Below are 21,062 nucleotides of genomic sequence, written 5' to 3'. Positions count from 1 at the left end.
AGTTCTCTTGAGGTCAGATCTCTTGATGCAGCAAAGCACAACAGAATAAACTGCACTTCTAGTTAATATATATTTTTAATGCAGGACAGGTCCAAGCAATGCAATAACAAGCCCCCATCCTTTCTTGCTTTTCTTCCGACCGACAGACCACATCTGGCTAAGGCAGCCAAGAGTCAGTGGGGGCTCTAGGCTGCATTGGATTGTCCTCTACATCACCCTGTTATAACCATTCCATAAGACTTGTTGCATGCACATTGGCCAATGCCCATGTATGAGAATATCTGTAGATTATACCCACAGCCGCCAAGCTGACTTGTGTTTAGCTACAGTTAAGTGGCCAAACATCTGTATCCTATGCTGTAGCAACAGCACTGTCTGTGTGAGGGACAGTCCAGCAGGTATATTTAAAACAAGGTTGCAGGTTTGGTAAATCTAAAATTAGAAGAAAGGAGGTCATGTAAAAGGAGAGGAGTGTAGAAAAAGTAAGAGGATATCTCGAAAAGTATAAGTGTAGTAGGTCATATATGTAACTCCCACCTTTCATCTAGTGAATATGAATTTTAGTGAATGAACATTCAGTTAATGATTTGTTCTGTCAGGCAGCATTTAATCTGATAGATTGATACTATATTTAACATACTTAACACTTTCCAAAAGCTTCACGCTGTCCTATTTCCCCCGAAACAGCATGTACTGGAGCATACAAAGTGAAGCTGACACAAATTCCTGTGTAAAAACATCAGAAGATGGTGGGATCGCAGAGCTAGCGGTGTTAATATGTATGATCTTTGAGGTTTTGGAACCAGGTGTAGCCAGCCACGACCTCTGGGGAGTGGGGTTTCATTGCGCTGTGCTGCATATTTCAATGACAATAAATAAACATCAATTATCATACTTTCCTAAGGCTACTTCCCACAGCCGTCTGGGGTAACTTGTCAGCTGCTCAGCAACAAGATTGATGATAGCAGATAGCAGATAGCAGAACAAAAAGTACCTATAAAATTAACAGGCCATATCAACTGCGAGGACAAAGGAAATATTGGAAAACATGATTTGATAAAAAAAAAATTAAAAAAAAGATCACTATCACAAGCTTGTGACTGTATCAACCTACATGGAGCATGTTCTGCTGCGGTAAATCTTATGTGTAACATGTAGGACTGTGTGTGGTGGTCATTTCTGAAGTGGAACTCACTCCCAAACCAAAACTTTTCCGTTCATGAAAACTACTGTATTAGCCAAAGTTGGCGAGTGCTGTCAGATGTTGTTGTGACATGTTTTCCTGAGACCACAATGTTGGAAAGGAAAACCCGGTTTCTCCCTCGGTCACAAAATACATAACAGCTCTTTGCGCATTCAGACTCATCTTGACAGTTGACGACAGGATGAGGAGAGTACTTCCAAACCCCAAGTCCATTTCCTCTCTGAAAACATGTTTCCCCTCACCTAGCAACAATGAAATAATAACTTAAACATGTTGGCATTGATGACCGTGAGTGTCTTTTTGGCTAGACAACGTACAGAAAGACTGCATGGTTTGCAATACTTAGCTTTTATTTGTATATTACAACTTGGAAACATGATGTGTGACTGTGGTATAACCACTTTTATTTTATGTACACTAGTAGTTAATGTACAACTGTAGGTGTTATCTCTTTCAGACTTAAATTTATGTTATAAAATGTGTGATAGACAATATTATCTAGCCCTTGATAGTGAAATCAGTGCATAGAGCTGAGCACTTTAGTGTGAAAAGAGGTTAGGCATGGGCTGGTATGAAACACACTGCACACTGGCAGGGAGAGGGATTTCTAAACTGCACTTTCTGTCCTTGAAGACTCATAAAAAAACGGTAACCGCCCATGCCTAATAGAGGTTATATACATGTTCCGTTTAAGAACTTTTTAAATAAATAGGATACAATTGTAAATACACGTAGGGCTGTACAATGTTTTTTTACGTGTCATTTCAGGGAACGGCCCAAAGAATGTGAACTATGACAAAGTGACATAATGGTACTAAACTGTTGTCACATTAATCATCTCTTAGCACTCTCGGAATGTTATTATGATAAGAAAAGTCTTACCAGTGATCGTTAAAAACACAAATCAAACGTGAGAACATGGATGGAGAAAGTGGTGCATGTCAGAGAGAATTATTCTAGTTAAATAGTGTTCTTACGTTACCACATATATTATACTGAGCTTTGTTACTTTAGTGGACAACAGCATAGAAGTCAGTGTGACAGTCTAATCCCACTTTCTTTGACGTTCATTTCACAAATATAATATATTTAATTCTCAAGTCCCAAGTAAAAAGTACACATTTTTAATCAATTTTGATATAAACATTGAGCCATGTACAGTATATTAAATACACAGGAAAGTGGTTTTAAAATTATTTTTTCTGTGTCACTGAATACCAACAGCATGCATACCATCTTCTGAAAAATGGCGCCAGAATGAAGCAAACAATCATGTATCATTTGTAACGAGGAAACCTTGTTTAGTGGGTGATTTTAGTTGTAGTTTACATGTCCTGTGAGACCAGAATGTTTGATGTTTCATTGTGCAGCCATTACCCACAGCAGATTACATGCAGCTGTGGGACAGAGCTATTTTAGGACTATTTTCCCACGATTAAAACACAGAGGCTCCTTTCTGCTTTGATGTGGTGATGAAATGACAGGACATGCAAACCAGGCTTTGAGTTTTTCTGTCAACATGTTTTACAGCTTGGAGAGTGTGCGTGCTTCGCCTCGATTTGTTTGTGTCTCACACTAAAGTTACTCTTCTTTACGCTTGGCTTCAGAAAATGTGCAGTGCTTGGCTAAAATCCATTAAGAGGGATCACTCTTTTTTTTTTTTTTTTGGATTAATCTTCAAGAAAAAATAAATGCACAGCTATTCCATGTAGCAAGTTCTGACCTAAGTGGACTGATATTTGACATACATTGCTACCTGTGAAAAAATCTTTTAAGTTTAAGCTATTTCTTCTTCCACAAAACCAACTCAAGGCATCCAAAGAGTGAAACATGACCTTCCTGTACATAGACTATAAAAGTTGTTTGGACAGAATCCTTGGTGGACAAAGTTAACGGCAACCTCAGCTGAAACCCTGTTTTCTTTTCTTTGAAGCATATATTACAGCTTTACGAAGGGCTATATTAAAGGGGCTTTCATTTTAAGTGCTCCTAGTACTGCACTACGTCTTTAATATACTCAAGGGCCCCAGAATACCAGCATCTTCCTTTTGTCTAATGGGAGAAGCAGAGCAGCAGTTGATGAACTCAGCATGATCAAAGCAAAACTGATCTTTACAGATTCTGTGCCATACACTACACAGCCAGGAAGAGCATGTGTAAACCATTAATTAATAACCTCTCTGTAATAACCCATAATTCAGATGGTTCTTTTTTTTAACATAGTCTGAAATGTGATGCTACACTGTAAACTGTACAATTGCTATGGCTTAAATTAACTTTTCAAAACACAAGGGAATCAATATAAATCCAATATTATGCTTGCTAGCCAATGGTCTAATTATAATGCAGATGACAAGATACATAAATGGTGCAAGAAACCAAGTCAATCAAGTTAAATTTAGTCTTTTTAGCGTTCCCAAACTATAGCATTTGCTGTGGCAGAAACACTGAGCTGTTTTAAATTAGCACAACAGGAGTTCATCTGTTTCAAATAATAAAAAAAAGCACAAATAAACCGCCAATTAAATATCTTTCTGTCTGTTCATTGTCCTGTGAAAAGCAGCTTCAAATACATATATCTGTACAAACAGGCTTAAATACACACTGGTAGGCAAAATCAACAAAGTATGCATTAAAGTATGCATTCCATTGCTGAGCGAGGAAATCCATAGATTATGCTGTAGAAAGTGTGTGCTCATGTGTGCAACTGTTACCTTCGTAGAGTGAGGCTGAGATTGCCTGTGCAGGCCTTAATCTTGTTCTGTGCCTCTAGGTGATTCATGCTGTCGGTGGAAATACCATTAATGGACAGAATGATGTCTCCAACATTCATCTTGGCTTTGGCTGCCTTGCCTTCATCAGTCAGCTGCAATGACACACAACAAAACATGAATTAAAAAAGAAGCTCATCATTGACATATTTGCACCAAATAAAGAAGAGTATTCACAAAGCATTTAGTTACATCAACTCCACTTCTTGTTCTTTATTTAAGATTGTGCTGTGTGGACAATTGGAACTTTAGGGTTTGCATGTGCAGTTTAGTAAAATGAATAAGAGAAAAATATTTAACTACAACATGTGTATGCCTATTGTGAGGATTTATTTCTTGTAATCACTAAGCATTGTGCTCTCCTTTCCGTTTCCTGTCTTATGTCACTTGTCAGATAACATCACAACATCCATGGGACAAGATTCCACATTCCAAAACAAGTTGCAATGCTGACTCATATACCAAATGACCACCAAAATTGTTTGACTGACTATGCATTATATATTTCAGTTACATATACTGGGTCTCTTAAGGACATTTAGAGACTTAAAACCACTCCAGGGTTTTCTTTGTTGTGTTCTTCGTCTGTTAATGTGGTGCTGAAAGCTGCTAGTACACTGGTTGTTTGGTCTAAAGCAGGTTTTCCTTTGGGAGCTAAGTGTATTTGGCTCCTCTAAGCCTTTGTACATTGATTACATGCTGTGTAAAACTGGTATTTCTATAATGTAAATTAAACAGCAACCGGAGTTTTGTATATTTTCCAAAGCAAATAAAAAAGTTTTGAAAAGTGTAATACTTTTATCATGGGGAATATAAAAAGTCTCCCCATTTTGAGAGGTAGAACCATTCAATACTTCCAAGTATGGTAGCAAGGGTTTAAAAGCTTAAAGCTCTACAACTGTCTGTCTAGCGTATGGTATGGTTGAGGTTTATCACTCTTCTAACCCATTTCCAACACGCTGACACTCACATTTAACACACAGGAAGTAACATAATAAAACCGTGACGATGGGATGACTCTTTACCAGGTGTGGTGAGCAACCAGTGATTACGTAAGGCTGTGCACACCTCATCAATCACTCAACCGCTCGTAACCTGTGTAATCATGCAGGAACAAAAAAGAACTCTGTGTACTTATTATGTCATGCTGCCTTTGTTAGGATCATATGTTTACGTCATCTGACCTCAGTAAACACAGTTTAACTGGACTAATTCACTCACCCATAATGGTATGTGCACTATTATGTGCTATTGACAAAAAAAGATATTGTATATTCTATTCTATCTCTCAGCAGTGTAATTGAAAAAAAAATGCACGTTGACTGAGGCTTCAAACACTTAAAATAGGGACATGGGAAGCGCCCACACGACACACACACACACACACACACACACACACACACACACACACACACACACACACACACACACACACACACACACACACACACACACACACACACACACACACACACACACACACACACACACACACACACACACACACACACACACACACACACACACACCTCAGGTGAGATCTATGAATGTGTTGAGCGACAGAAGAGTATAATGAAGAGAGTGTGAAGCATGATGGGAGGAAAGTGATTTTAACTGTCAACTCTAGTGAGTGTTGAATATAAAATTGGAACTTAAATACCAGAAAGTAGTTAAATGTTCCCCCACTGCCATCAACAATACATTTCTATGAACCAATAGAATTTAAAGGCATTAAAAAGACCTTCCACTTTTCAGTCATACACACTTGAGAGTAGCTATTTATATGAACAAGCCCTGATTTAGGCAGAGAAACACAAAAACAAGAGATTTCCTTTCCCTACTGCTAAAGAATGCTTTCAGGTTAGGTAACTCTAAAAAGACTTCCCCTTTGGTTTAAAAAAAGAAGCCAATGAGACATAAAGAATGTGCCATTGTGTTACCCTCATAATGACATTGGGCAAAAGAGTAGGAGGGAGGGAGAAAAAGAATGAGGAAGTGACAGTGACCCAACACATTTTCTCTGGAGCCTTGCTTTCCTCGTGTCATTATCAAGTAGATCAGTAGCGGGAAGTGTAGAATGCATAGCTGAGGCTGATGTATGCATACCAACGTCCTGGAAACCTATAGTGCAGCCACATGCCATTACAAGCCACATTACTTACAAAGGGCAGGGTACTCACTACGCAGGCATGAACACAGCTTCAACTGACTCACTCAGCGTCCTGCATAGACACACCTGCCACATGAGTCTGTTCTGACTCATTTACTTTCAATAAAATAACTCATTGCTCTTCAAATGCAGAAGCCAATAAAGAGAGTGTAAGCACTCTTCAGAGATCACTGGCATGTGCTGCTGGCTCTGTCTTACTCTACTAGACAGCTCCAGAGGTCAATGGCAGAAAAAAAAGCTGCTGGATTGTTGATGAACATGTCCCAGAGACATGGATTCTTCTCTCTCAATCTCCTTGCGTCTCCCTCTCTGTGTGTGTTTGTTAGAGAGGAAGACCGAGAGGGAAAAGGCGATTGGAAGTTCTCTCCTTGTATGGATGTGAGAAAAGACAATACTATACAGCTCTATATATGGAAATTCCTCAAACACTATTTCAAGACATGAAGAGAGGAGAAGACTCTTGTAACATTCTTTTAACATTCTCATAAAAAAAATATGTGTTTTATATGTGGCCCACAATGTTTAATGCTTCAGTCTGCGGTGAACAGAGACCACTTTATAAATCCCACCTTCTTTCAGTCAAACACTGTCTTTCTCACATGGATACAAAACAAATAGATCTTACAGTAGGAATCCCTGGCATCCGCAGTCTATAAATATAAATCAAGAGAGGTCTGAAGCACTCGTGACTGAGAGCAGATAAGTAATGAACTGGAACTTAAGCTGTGCTACACCAACTCTCTCAAAAGAACAGGATGTTTTAGCAACATGACTTCACCAAATACTGTCAACCACATCACATTATGTAATTTGTGCACTTAATCCAAATTTGTAAAAAACACAAGTTACTATTTTAAATATTGCTTGGTCAAATAGAAAAAGTCCACAGAGGCCATTTCACACAAATTTTTTAATTTAAAGATTAAAAAGGCTACTAGCTAGGGCTTTATGTTAGTTTGAGAAGGACGTTTCCAAATGAATGAAGCGTCTTTCCAACTGCGCTTACATGAATGGGATTCCAGCCACATAATGGTGCGGCTGCTGTGCTGCTGTGGTCCTCTCCACACTGCTGATTTTACTGCTGTGCAGTTACTAGTCATGGCTAGTTCTTCCAAACTACACATGTAAGTTCCTCCACTCCTACAAATGCAGCTTGAAAACAGCATATTGCACAATACTTGGAAGATTTATCTGAAGGCTTATGGCAAATCCTAAAGTACACTGAAGATTATGATATTACTAGCTAAAAAGCCCTTCAATATAAATGTATTTGTGGAAGAACTTCATCTTCACCTAACTGTAAAGATATTAAGAGAAATTTAGAGGGATTTTGTCAACCAAGTATAAAAACACAAGGAGCAGAAGCCTAGAAAAAATAACAGTTCATTGCTTCCATGCGTCTTTAATCCATCTGTTATACCGCCATAATCAAATACAGACATAAAAGCAAATGAAAAAATTAAAAAAGCTGGTTCATTCCAAAGACTGTTAAGATTTAGATGTTAAATCAGTAATCAACTTATCCTTAATAAGTCAATACATTAATGAAGAAATATAATTCTATAAGAGTCATTAGTGGTAAAACACAGAGAGACTGTTAGGAGAGAAAGCAGCTTTGTTAAGTAGTTAATAGATTCTTATTTTAAGACCTATAGTGCCTCTCCAGAGATATTCTCTGTTTAGTGGCTGCTGCCAAAACAAACAAAAAAACACTGGAATTCTTCAGTAAACAGATCAATTCTGTATTTTTAAAACCACTGATTTACTGTTGTGTCAAACCTTTTAAATTTCACACAAAACTCTTTATGGGAGAAGAAGACCAAACACATTTAGGACAACACTAGTGGGAAACTCATCATCTCCCATGCTGGTTTAACTTCCTCCCTTCAGTGAAATTATGGAGTAAGGAAGAGGTCTGTGGTCATTTCACTTTTGAGAAGTCATGTTACAGGAAGTGTCTTGTGGTGAAGGCTGGAGGCCTGTGAGATGCATGTCATGTCTGCGTAGGGTAGACTAAGATAGAGAACCTTATATGGAAAAGACTTGGGCCTAACATTATGTCATTACAAATACACAAGGCTAAAGCAGATTGACCCACAGGCAGGACTGCACCATTTCAACCTGTAAAACTCATCAAAAAGAAATAGTTTACGCTGCAGAATCTCTGGGATGAATCTGTGAGGAGAACATTAGAGCGCACAGCAACCTGCTGGGCTAGCACAAGCAGAAGCCATAAAGTACAGTTTATTGTCAAGAGAAGTCTTCTCTTTCACGCTCGCACCTGTAACACATTGCACAAACTGTTAAAAAAAAAAGAAAGGAAGAGAGATGAGAAGTAGGTGCAATACAGCAGTTGGGAGGGGACCAAAAGCAAGAACTCCAAGCCAAACATCGCAATTAAGGCCACTTGAACAGAGGTAGACCCGCGGTTGTCATGGTTTGACCCCAGTCTCTTACTAAATCAATCAGGCTGCTGGAAAACACGAGATGCCAAGCGGACCTACGTACGGGCTCTTGGTCAAATTGTCATGACAACGCAAACAAAACAACACAAAGCAGTATCAGCCCCTCACTGAATACCGAATGCTCTTTAGTCAGGTCAGAAACAAACCCGGCTGACGAGTGCTGCTGAGGCAGATGATATGAAAAGGCTTTTAGTCGTGGCGGGGCTTGAGCTAAGGGCAAGTGCTCCTCCATCCTTACTTATTCAACTCTCCTGCGGGGTTTAAATTGGGATTTTTTTGTTTCAGACAAATGGCATTATGATCGTTGAGTGGTAAAATGTTCTGGCTGTTTAATGTGTTAATGACTGGACTGACACAAATAGACTACTACTGCCCTATTAGCAGAATATACAGCTGCTCTGCATTTTAGAAGCTACGACATGACAACACAGGCTCATCAATGGAAAAATAACTTGCCACTGGAATACTAACACATATTTTGCATGACTACACGAGATGATTTTTACTTTCAGTGACTGTGGAAAATGTTAAATGGATTGCATTTATATTGCAACTTAATCCAGAGAGCTTGTAACATGGGATGCCTGTTATCAAGCATGAGTGACTATCACTGTTGACGATGTCTTTATTCCAACTGACCTTAAAACACAGCAATAAACATAGGTTGCAGTCCAAACTGCAGCCATGAAGACAGCTCATGTGCAGTGGAATTCACAGAATATGGGCTCATCCATATGTCTTCTCAAACTGAGAATTTGTTCCTTAAAATATCTTTCATCAAAACAAAACAAAAAATAGTGTGAGTGATCTAAATCAAAATCAAGAGACAGCTTGGTTATTCTTTATAGCTCTGCCATATATGGAGATTGAAAGCAGATGCCCTATATACAACTCTAGACAGACACCAGGGAGATCATACTGGGATCAAACACACACTGCAGATAAATGTTTTCTACTAAACCCATTTGTAACCTGAACACATCTTCAGGACCCTGCATAGAACCATAGATTATTAAATATGCCTTGTGAAGCGTATATTCACGAGGCTGTGAAATACCGGACAGACATAACTGGTTTCTATTGAATTTCAGTTGCCATGTAAAAATGCTCAAGATATTTTAATACAAGAGACAGATAAATATAGACAAACTGTTTGACAGCTACACAGCACAAGTTATCTTTCTCAGTAGTTTCCTGAAATGCCAGGGGAGTTTTTCAATGCTTGATTTAATTTTTTCTGGACCGGACCTCAACCAAAGTTATGGCTCAAAGTGAGACAGATTGTTCTTTATCCAGTGAGCTAAACAAGATACACACTTCTTTCTGTATAAATTGTAAATCACTGACAAAATTACAAGAGGCAGATTTGCTCTAATTGCATAGATAGATTATAGTATATAATTATAGAGATACTAGATACTATTATATCTCATAATAAACATATAGATATAACATTATTATTATTATTATTATTTAGCTAATAATATTTGCCAGCTTCCCATTGTGGAGCTGTCCCCCTCTATTGGATCCTCTTCTCTTAAACAAATGGATAAAGAATAACTTTCACCCCTACTGTTGATTTTGGTTGCCCAGATACACTACATCATCACATTCCTCTTCTTTGAGAGTGAACGTACCCTCGCCATATTAACACATGATAGTGGTGCTTGAAAAAGAACAAATCTGGAAGCTCAGAGCCTACAGCAAACACAGAGCTAAAATTAGATTATAGATTATAAAATATGATAATGTTCACTAAAAGTATCACATGCCACTAAAACAACAATCAAAAGGACACAAAAGATAAAAGGGGGAAGTGAGGGGTCAATGGGAAAAGAGAGGAACAGAGAGAGGAAATTTTTGCTGTGCTGACCCCCAAAGACCTACAATAACCAGACATTTGGGTGGGGGAGAGTTACTGTTTCTTAGTTATTACTTCTGCTTGAGTTCTGATCAACTTTTCTTACATAATATATTTTTTTAAATATAATGTTAGTCCAGTGAATTTAAGACCAAACTGTTGAACTCAATTTACTGTGTGTAAATAGATTAAGTTCACTCCAGTCTTACGTTTTGTCTTTTGAGTAGACATTTTCTGCTTTTTCCTATGCAATGCAAAAATAATAGAATTTTGAGTGGTAGTCTTTCCCATGTGGAAGCCTGTCCAAAAAATGCCTAAAAAGGAGCTGAATACCCACAGATGCTGATGACAGAAAGAATCTGGTGGAACAGGAACACGGACACCTGCACACATGATGTACTGTACATAACTGGGCCCTTCCTCCATAAAGTCATCCTTACATTATTGGGTGTTTTCGGTTTTAACAAACATCCCAACTCAATACCACACACAACATTTGACCTATGGCATGTACTCCATCTCATACTTTGATTTAGTGTTATTACTAGGCCAAAGCCAAATATTCCTAAAAAGGCTTCAGGACAACAGGCCATGGTTGTCTTTCAAGCAACCAGCCTTTTTATACGGTACTGTACTGTATGTTATCTTTGGATCAATTACATATGGTAAGCATATGTAAAGTCATTACATCATTATTCCATGGCAATCACATCTAAGATAGATAAATAGAAGCTTTAATGTGCCAGTCTATTTAACATTGTGGCTCTCTAATGAACCTTAAAGTAGGCCTGTGATCTTTACAATTTCCTCGTTACTGAGATAATGAAGGAACTGCAGTAATGGTTAAACTGTTGGCAGATGCTTCCATATATATATACACCTTCTACTCAACCCTTTGTAAATACTTTTACTCATTTAACTTATATAAAGTAATCATTACATATTATTTAAGATTACTGATAGATCTGACATCTAAGCATGTATGATAATGGAAATATAAACTTTTCATCTTTACTACAACATTAAGAGCAAATTTCCAGCATGTGTTATGTTGGCTGTGCCTTATGTGACATTAGGATTTGGAAGATAAATAGACAAAAGGGAGACTTATTCCTGGCGCCTAGACAATAACAAGAAATCTGAGCCATGTATGGTGCCATTCATAGTCTCTAACCAACAATGTGATGGAATGAAAAGCTGTGAGAGTCGTATTCTCTGGCTCAGCTGTACTGCGGCATGCCCCAGACCACTGATGACTCAACACAGAACTGCTGGTGGACACAAATCTATAGAGTATCTTGCACGCCACAATAACCCACAAAACAAAAGAAGAAATAATCAAAACATGCACTAGTGATTTTAACAGATTCAAGGATTCGGTCAGACTTTTCTTTTGATACATTTCCTAACTCACCTGTCTCTTTTTATGTCAAACTCTCTACTAAAACATGACATGGCACATATCACAGTCAGGGGTAAGGTGCCCATCTGCTTTTCATTTTTACTGTGGTTGTAAGTTTTATTTTTTACAACTGAAAAACCATTGTCATCAATTAACATGTCTTACCTCTACTGAAGAGAAGTACATATTCAAGTATAAATGGTAAAGATTCTGTGTAAAATTAGGGTCAGTGCACTCATGCTAATGCAAAGTAAAACTGCATTGAGCGGTTAAAAATGGAGGGGTATTTTCTCTCTGGAAAGGCTAGGAGTTTTGTATTTTTATATATAAAGGTGATCCAACATCTAATCAGGTCACAAGTGTGGATGTGCTTCATTTGTATACTGTTTTTGAGATATAATAACAAGATGTCTACTGACAGCTACATGCCATTATGACGACATGATGTCATTCATTCCATTATTATCATAGTGGCAAGACATAAAAATCTGAGCAGCTATGCTGGCCTTCTTTTATGGTTGTTTTCACTCGAAAAAATTCACTTCTCTCCCATGCAAAACCTTTAAACTTCTGTAACTTGGCCATGCCAACAACAAATAAACAAAGTCACCGACATTGGTCACAACATGGAGATTACAATTACATAACAGGAAGCAGCATGAACTGAATAACACTGCTCAGTCTGCATCAGCCCGTTGTTGTCAAAGCACAGACTTCACTGATAGAAGACAAGCTGCCTAGCTTTAATCAAGTTTTGACAAGAAACACTATTACTATAATTGTGACAGAGACCTCAGAGACCTTGGGTTGAAAGAGACTGCTACTTGACAGACTAATAGTAATCTGCACTGCAGACTTTTTTAATTTGTGAAACAAGCATAGGGGCCCTTACATCATGAACATAAACTGTTTGACTGTATAAGCTGAAGATGGAACTGTATTATGAACAAGCATGTTTTTCAATCAGTTTTCCAGTCCAGCAGTCCTTCACCCAGCAGAGGGCTCAACAGGACCTGGTCAGCCAGAGCCACATCCCAGTTTGAATTTATGTGGCCCAAACTCGCACATAGTTATTGCAGAACCAGAGTGGCTTTCTAGAGTTTCACTCAGATTGGCTGTTTAAGGACAGGTTCTGATGCTTCCACTGCAGACCCAGTATACATAGTCTCCGGTGCCTTGCATCAGGACTAACACACCAGCCCTCACCTGAATGACTAAAATGACAGCAGCCATTAACAGCTACAGTATATACTTAATCCTCCAAATACATTCATGAATTGTCGAGAAATGTAAGGGAGATTTTTGAATTGACCAATATTGTGACTGCGGTTCAGTAATGTAACCATGTGATAACAATAGTCATAGCCTTGACGGGAGGTAGGTCATGACTGTGGGGGACTGAGTGACAGAGGCCATGAGCTGTTGGAGACAGTGTCTAAATCCAGTAATGATTGTCACACAGGAGATGGATGGCACACGCACTTTCATCACTTTCAGGGCATAGCGAGCATTAACAGCATTCCTCAGAGGTGACTGTCATGGAGTGAAGGGTACATTGTGTGTGTGTGTGTGTGTGTGTGTGTGTGTGTGTGTGTGTGTGTGTGTGTGTGTGTGTGTGTGTGTGTGTGTGTGTGTGTGTGTGTGTGTGTGTGTGTGTGTTCCACTCACCCGTGAGATGGTGAGGGGCAGACAGAAGTCCTTCCCTCCCTGCAGTCTGAAGCCCCAGGGGGCAGGGCCAGCCAGGGAGACACTGTAGCTGCTGCTCATGATTTACCTAGAGACAGAAGAAAATATATTTTACACTCAATTGTGTTTTAACCCATATTAAGTGGGATAAAATCCACCAAGAGACATACTCCACACTGACATAAATATCACAAAACACAAGAGAATACAAAAGGAGAAAAAGAAAATACCAGGAAAAAGAGGATGTAAACAAACAGTGTATAACGTAATTTATAATTGTCGTGCAGCCAACAACTGGCATTTAGAAAAGAGGACTATTTTCAAGTTGAGCACTATAAACCGCATATTCTGCTAAACCCAAACAGAAGCATTCCTCTGATGAGTCTAGATTAAAAGGTCTGCCATTGCTTGTTTTCCACCACTGTGTTCTAGGAAATCTTCTGAAACACAGTAAATATTTTACATTCTTTTGTAAATTGTAAACTCCAGGCGTGTTTTGGCTACTGTCACAGTCTTATAGCTATCTTAAACGTTATCACATTGAAGCCATGTTAATTCAAGTAGTCCCTAGGCAATGCAATTTACAATGGGGGTAATAGTGAGTATGTAACATATCATATATACTATATCCTCTCAAGTGTAAACAAAAGAGTAAGAGATAACCTTTAAAGACATGTGCATTGCAAGATTTAATTTGCAACCAGAAGTCAAAGAGCTACCCGATGAGTGTTAAAATCCTTTGATGCACAACTCAGAATAGATTACTCCACTATATATACTATACACTATACTATACCATGGTTGTAAAAAGCAACAAAAGCATTCATATATTGTCAATAAATATTTTAAATGTCAAAAATGAAGAAAAAAAAACATTTAGGAGCAAACAAGCATTAAATGCTGTTGATGCATCCTCCAGCAAAATGTGGCTTGCCACAGTAGTTAAAAAGGAAGAAGGAAAAGTCAGGGATATTTAGAGCACGTAAGCACTGACTATCCTTTGTTTACCTTAAAAGAATCTCAGATCAGATGGACTGCATCTGCACTTTGGACCTATAATCTCAGCGTCCTTTAACTGAACCCACTGCTTGTGAAATATGTTCCGACAAATGTACCCAGACAAAGACAAACTATATTAAAAAATGGCATCATATCTCCTGGGATAATTCTTAGAGCTAAAGAGCTCAGCTGCCAACCAAACATTTCATTGGAGAGCAGGTTTGCCTTGCATTTCAACATCTCAATGGCTAAATGCACCATCAACTACATTACCTCATGGATGGATACAAATACCATATCCGGATTATACATGTGTGCATTCAAATCAAATGGACAGTTCCAAAAGTTAAACACAGTGAAGACTATTTGGTGCAGTAAAATAGTTCATGCACTATTACGTTTTACTGGTTTAAGCCCTGCCTGTCATGCATTCCTTTTCCCCTGAAAAATTGAAGCTTTATTGGAAGCGAGACTGAGGTTAAGTACAGTCACATGTTTCAGTGCATTATTACATTTATTGGGTTAATAATTGAGGAAATTGGTAAACCATATTTGCACAGTACACTTTAATATTTGGTATGAGCATTCAGCTAACAGACTGTAGTAAGTATGTCTGTGTGCCTGTGAGCCTTTGTGCACAAAACAGATCATGTGGAAAAATATCACCTTTGCCCTGCCCCAACAGGAAGGGTGGATGTTGACATGAAAACATGACATCAAAGGCTAACCCACAAACAGTGTATGTCGCATACAGTACATTGCAATTATATGGTAAAGTGGGAAATGTAGACGCAAAGCTGAGTCTAACTCTGAACAGATGGGTTTATTGTTGGTGGTTATCATAATTTACTTTAGAGAGAAACTGAGAAGCAGACAGCTAAGACCTATAGTTCTGATGTAATGAACTAAAGGTCTGCCATTTCTGTTGAGCAAATTGGAAAAGACAGTAAAGGAAACTGAGGGTAAATAGGGGGAAGTTCATTTGGGGCTGAACTTAAGAGTTTCTTTTTAAGAGTTTTGATGACATTTGCGTATCTGCTCTTTTATTTCTGGGTTTGGTGAAGCGGATTTTACTTTTTCACTACATAATCTGTGGCTGGAAGAACATGTGTGAATGTGACTTCTTAAACTAAGCAATTAACTAGTCATGTTTCCATCAACTTATTGTTATGCGCATTTTGAAGTATTGCATTAAAAAATGTTGATGGAAACGGCAAAATTTGAAAAAACTTCCTTATATTCGCAAAAAGTTTTTACACTCGCTTGAGGTGGTTTTTGCCTTTTTCAAAAAAGAGTTAATGCCTAAAATAGGAAATGGAAACAGCTTTGCCGAATAAGTTGTGATGTAGCGATGCAGTCACATGACTATAGTCCCGATAGCCATCGGCTGGGGGGAAGGATCGTGATATGGGTCCCATCCAGTGTGCCGTACACTTGTGGCATAAGGTGCACAGTGGAGTTGTGGTGCGCTATAGCCTGTGCCTCAGCCACGTCGGGTAAATTGACAAATTGGTTCAACAGCTTGAAATCGTATGGCCCTGCACACCGAGTATACACAGTGGTGTATGGTTGTCTTGCTGACACCAAATGTCTCTGCCACAACCCTGTATTCTGCACAGGTGGCCAACTTGTACAATGCTACCTCTCTCCATTTAGCCAAAGAACTTAGCTTCTAAACTCTTTGATTTGGCAAGCTGGTTTGCAATCTACAACCATGCGTAAAGTCAACTTATGACAAAACTACACTTTGCGTGGTCTAGTTTATTCGCTCTTAACAAGTTGATGGAAATGCTTCTAATTCAGAATGCATTTTCTTTTCTTTTTTTGCGACATTTTAAAAGTTTGCTTAAGGAACACGCCGACTTATTGGGAATTTAGCTTATTCACCGTAACCCCCAGAGTTAGACAAGTCGATACATACCCTTCTCATCTCTGCGCGTGCTTTAAGGCTGTCTGACGGATCCAGTGGCATCAGCCCATCACAGAACAGGCAGGTGAATGGTTCCAGTAATCCTACTGCTCCGAATAAGTGACAAAATAACACCAACATGTTCCTATTTACATGTTGTGATTTGTAGAGTCACAGCGTGTACAAAAAACAACGTAACATGAGACACAGCCGTCTTCTAACCGTAAACAAACCGGGAACTATATTCTCAGGCGGAAGAATATAGTACTTGGGCAGAGTGATATGCTCGCAGTAAGCCTGTCTGAGAATATAGTTCCCAGTTTGTTTACTTTTAGAAAATGGCTGTGTCTCATGTTACGTTGTTTTTTGTACACGCTGTGACTCTACAAATCACAACATGTAAATAGGAACATGTTGGAGTTATTTTGTCACTTTTGTCACAATTTTGAGCAGTAGGCTAGTTGGAACCAGTTACCTGCAGGATCTGTGCTGGGCTAAGCTAATGCTGGAGCCATCAGACAGCATTACAGCACGCACGGAGATGAGAAGGGTATGTATCGACTTGTCTTACTCTGGGGGTTACGTGAATAAGCTAAATTCCCAATAAGTCGCCGTGTTCCTTTAAAATTCGCTTGACAGTTAGATGGAAACATGACTACTGTTCCAATGCCTGCCTTGAAAAAGAAATATTCACACATTTGTGTGCTGGCCAGTGCAGAGAAAACATACTTTCCTGATGAGTATTTCATGAATAATAATGCCTTGTCATCCCAGAGGCATGTTATTTTGAGGTTGTAAGTCATGCTGCCGCCACAATTTCCCTCAGGGACACAGCACCACCTGCTGTAGCCCATCACCTGGTCAATTGTACGAGACACACATCAAATCAGAGGGTTGGGTTACTGTCTCACCATATCGCCTGGAGGGGAACTGGCTCTTTAAGGAAGCCAACAGAGAAGCCATAAAAGTGTGTGTGTGTGTGTGGGGAGAATCATGAGAGAAAATCATCTGTGAAAGTGATATATAGCGGGTACACCTGGAAAGCACAGAGCACATAGCTCTACTATTTATACAACACACACTTTCACAATCAAACCTAACACAAAAACACGTGCACACATGCAGAATTTGCAGGTCTATAATAAGAAAGCAACCAATTAAAAACAGCTGTCTCCATCTTCAAGGTGACCAAGGGATGAGGTGAGCCAAGACATTTATTTTTAGGGAAATTACAAGGCCTCACCTAGTCCCGCATTGCCAGACCTTCCTCCACAGTGCTGCGGAGGAGGGCCTGGCGAGTCAAACAGCATTCCGGGATGGGAGAAAAATGTGCTCCGTTTTATTGGTATTTCTTTAAACCAACCACAATCGTCTTGGGTGGCGCTAAGCGCCGTAAGGAGCCACGGCGCCTCTGCAAAATAGCCTCAGGAAGGAACTCGTTTTGGTGAAACGTGTACGTTCAAAGGATGTTTTGGCCGTGCAACAAAAAACTCATAATGGACAGATAGTCTAGCTAGCTGTATGGATTTACCCTGCAGAGATCTGAGGAGCAGTTAACCATGGTCCTCATAAATCCACCAGAGTTTAAAATGCCAACACAAAGATAGCCCAAGGTAACGGACATCTGGCCGAAATGGAGGGCATCCGGCGGAATGGAGGGCATCCGGCGGAATCTCGGGCGGCACCGGAGCAATCCCAGAAGTGGAACGTTGTGTATATAGACTAGGCCTCACCCAATGTATTGTCCAATTATTTAAACCATTCCGTTTAAACTCATCACATCGCAGCAGATGTACTGAACCTCAATATAAGAATCTGGGTGACACAAGACACATAAATAAGTTTTATTCAAAGATCTTTTAACCAAGAGTCATGGTTTTATGACATGCTCTCATTGATTAAAAAGAAAAAAAAAGGAATACACAGCATTGAATAGCTCTGTTACAACTATGTCAGTTGTTCACAACAGATTCTTTTAGTATTAGATTTCATAGCCAACTTGGATGTCTCAGTAAAACCACAAAAAATGTTGATGGTGAAATTTGGATCACACTCAAGTCATACCCACATATCAGTGGCATTTCTTTTCCCTAATATGGAGAGAACAGGCATTAGGCTAATCTCATGTCCCTGCTTGTTTTGTAATCCCTAATGATATCATGCATAGACATGAGCAGACACACCTTTCAGTGTTCCCAAACCGAGGAAAACTGCTGAGCCCTGCACAAGCATTTTATCGGGAGTACTTACATCAACCCTTTCTCTAAGCTTGTTCCAGTGTAATTCTGGTTATTTTCCATTTAGGCCTTATCTTTCAAGATCCTGTCAAAATGGCACTTTATTGTACTTAATATTTCAGCACGTTCACACCAAAAACAAGATAAAACACAATCCTTTCAGCAAAGCAAAAATGGGACCTACTGACCAAGCTATCTACGGTCTCAGACATTTACACATTCTTGTAGATGTAATTAGTAGGTAGATTATCCAAATAGTCTGATATTGGATTAAGATGAATTTACAGTAATACTAGACATGCTAACTGAGAATATGCAGGGTTTTAGGGAGTATACTTGGGTTAAAATGTGGGATAACTTTGTATTTATAACTTTGCTTGGAAATTAAAACTCTGCTCACAGCCAAAAAGCATTCTTAATTGGGAATCAAACACAGGTCAACAGGGTTAAATGTACAGTAAGTGCCACCAACTACCCTGAACTCCATGCCCTTTCCACTGCATGTGTCAAAATACAGCTGTGTTTCCTTCTAGTACTCTTTGCATACTGGAAAGAAAATTTCTCTGAGTTTTGGTGAACATAGAGTGTATGATTTGAGTGTATGATTTGAGTTTCAGACGTCATGCTCATTTCACAATGCTTCAGGAGACAATGTGGCCTGGTGACATCATTGCAGGACATGTTGACTCCCAGAGTGGAGTATGTTTTCACAATGTAGCCTACCCTATACCTTACTTGTGTGCTATTACATTCATTATTTATTATTTTGTCAATACCAAAAGTATATTTATATGAACAAATAACTAAACATGAACATTTATTGTTAGACAACACCATATTAAACCTAAAAAAAAAAAGTTTGAACAGTAAAATGTAGGCCTATCGTTTAATATCCTTGGCATACCCAGTGTCAGTGGGACAACTTGTTCCAACCTAACTTTATTGGACACTTTTTGTACACCAACTGATTATACGTTTGTTCAAGAGCAAACTCTGTGCTCTTGTAACACGTCACACATTCAGTATATCCATAACAACATATCTACTTTTCAAAAGCCTACTTTAAATTCACTAAAGCGTCTTAACTCAGTGTGTAAGTGTAGACCATTAAATATAATATAACTCATGGGGTAATACTTTAACATAACGTTTGAGCTTCAGTTGTAGCCATGGGACAAAGTGATAATTCCCCAGGCCGTCCTCAATCGTGTGCTTACTTTGGAGACCGTACATTAGCGTGTGTACAATCCAGCACGGTTATTTTTTCTCACGGAAGCTGAACCTTAATTTGTCTCAGTGGGTGTGACATAAAACACATGTCAGACCTTATTAGTGCACTTTTCTGACTTTTAGCCAACTTGTTACTTGTCAGTAAAACAAGTGTGTATCTCCGTTAGGAGCAGTAACGTTATAACAAATCGTTTATTTTATTTTTTTAAGTATACAGGCTACATATTTCGATGCGCATATGTTCTTTTAATTGCAACTTTGTAACAGGCACATAAAGCAGTGACATAATAACGGTAACACGAGCAGCGACTTTCCCTGTGTCATTATTTGAAATATTTAGTCATATCTACTGTACAGTACTCACGTTGCCTTGTGAAGCCGGGTCTGAAGAGCAGAGAGAGAAGCGTGACTTTAGTCCGTCTGTTCTCAGTTTCAAAGTTAACTGGACTGAGCGGAACTGAAACTTCCGCATATAAGCCAGCCCTATCTGGCTGCCGGTAGGAGGGTTCACTGTGTGTGTGTGTGTGTGTGTGTGTGTGTGTGTGTGTGTGTGTGTGTGTGTGTGTGTGTGTGTGTGTGTGTGTGTGTGTGTGTGTGTGTGTGTGTGTGTGTGTGTGTGTGTGTGTGTTTCGACTGAAGGCAGCACACCGGCAGGCATGGGCTTGCCACCGTGGGACAAAGTGGATAATCTGGCAAAGCGAGACTACTTTAGGGAACACCAACACCCTAACTTTACCAGAAAGTCAAGCTCATTAAGGTAGCCTTCCTGAGAGTGATACCCGACCACAATAAAATTATGCAAAAAAAAAAACGTAATCACTAACCTACCAATTCTGAAAGTTGTTGTTCTTAAAGATGATTTTGCTGCAGCTAACGTTATAGCTAATCGAACAACCCCCATCTTGTATTTCATCATCGTTTGTAGATTTAATTATTTGGCGTATATCCTAAATGTCTCTATATTTTATCCTAAAAATAACATTTTCCTCTGTGATATATGACCTGATTGGATTAAGTTTATTTGAAGCTAAAATGTGCGTTATACTGATAGATAGATAGATAGATAGATAGATAGATAGATAGATAGATAGATAGATAGATAGATAGATAGATAGAGCAGTTATAGGA

At 39.0% G+C, this 21,062-nt stretch overlaps 1 protein-coding gene across 7 annotated transcripts in view; it reads right to left on the bottom strand.

Moving 5' to 3' along the window:
* pdlim5b (PDZ and LIM domain 5b) overlaps nt 1-20,439 on the bottom strand; it is a 37,510-nt gene extending 17,071 nt beyond the window's left edge. For all 7 annotated transcript variants that reach the window (XM_039780058.1, XM_039780059.1, XM_039780060.1 and 4 more), the window contains exons 1-3: nt 20,299-20,439; nt 13,542-13,647; nt 3,919-4,070 (exon numbers count right to left, since the gene is read on the bottom strand). In XM_039780058.1, the coding sequence (XP_039635992.1) occupies nt 3,919-4,070; nt 13,542-13,640 (251 nt within the window). In that variant the 5' untranslated portion in view covers nt 13,641-13,647; nt 20,299-20,439. The remainder of the gene's footprint in view (nt 1-3,918; nt 4,071-13,541; nt 13,648-20,298) is intronic.
* Nucleotides 20,440-21,062: the final 623 nt, after the last annotated feature.

Source organism: Perca fluviatilis, chromosome 17, assembly GCF_010015445.1.
Source record: "Perca fluviatilis chromosome 17, GENO_Pfluv_1.0, whole genome shotgun sequence".
Taxonomy (NCBI): Eukaryota; Metazoa; Chordata; class Actinopteri; order Perciformes; family Percidae; genus Perca; species Perca fluviatilis.
Note: the sequence above shows the minus strand (reverse complement) of the source record. Positions and strands in the feature narration are given on the sequence as shown.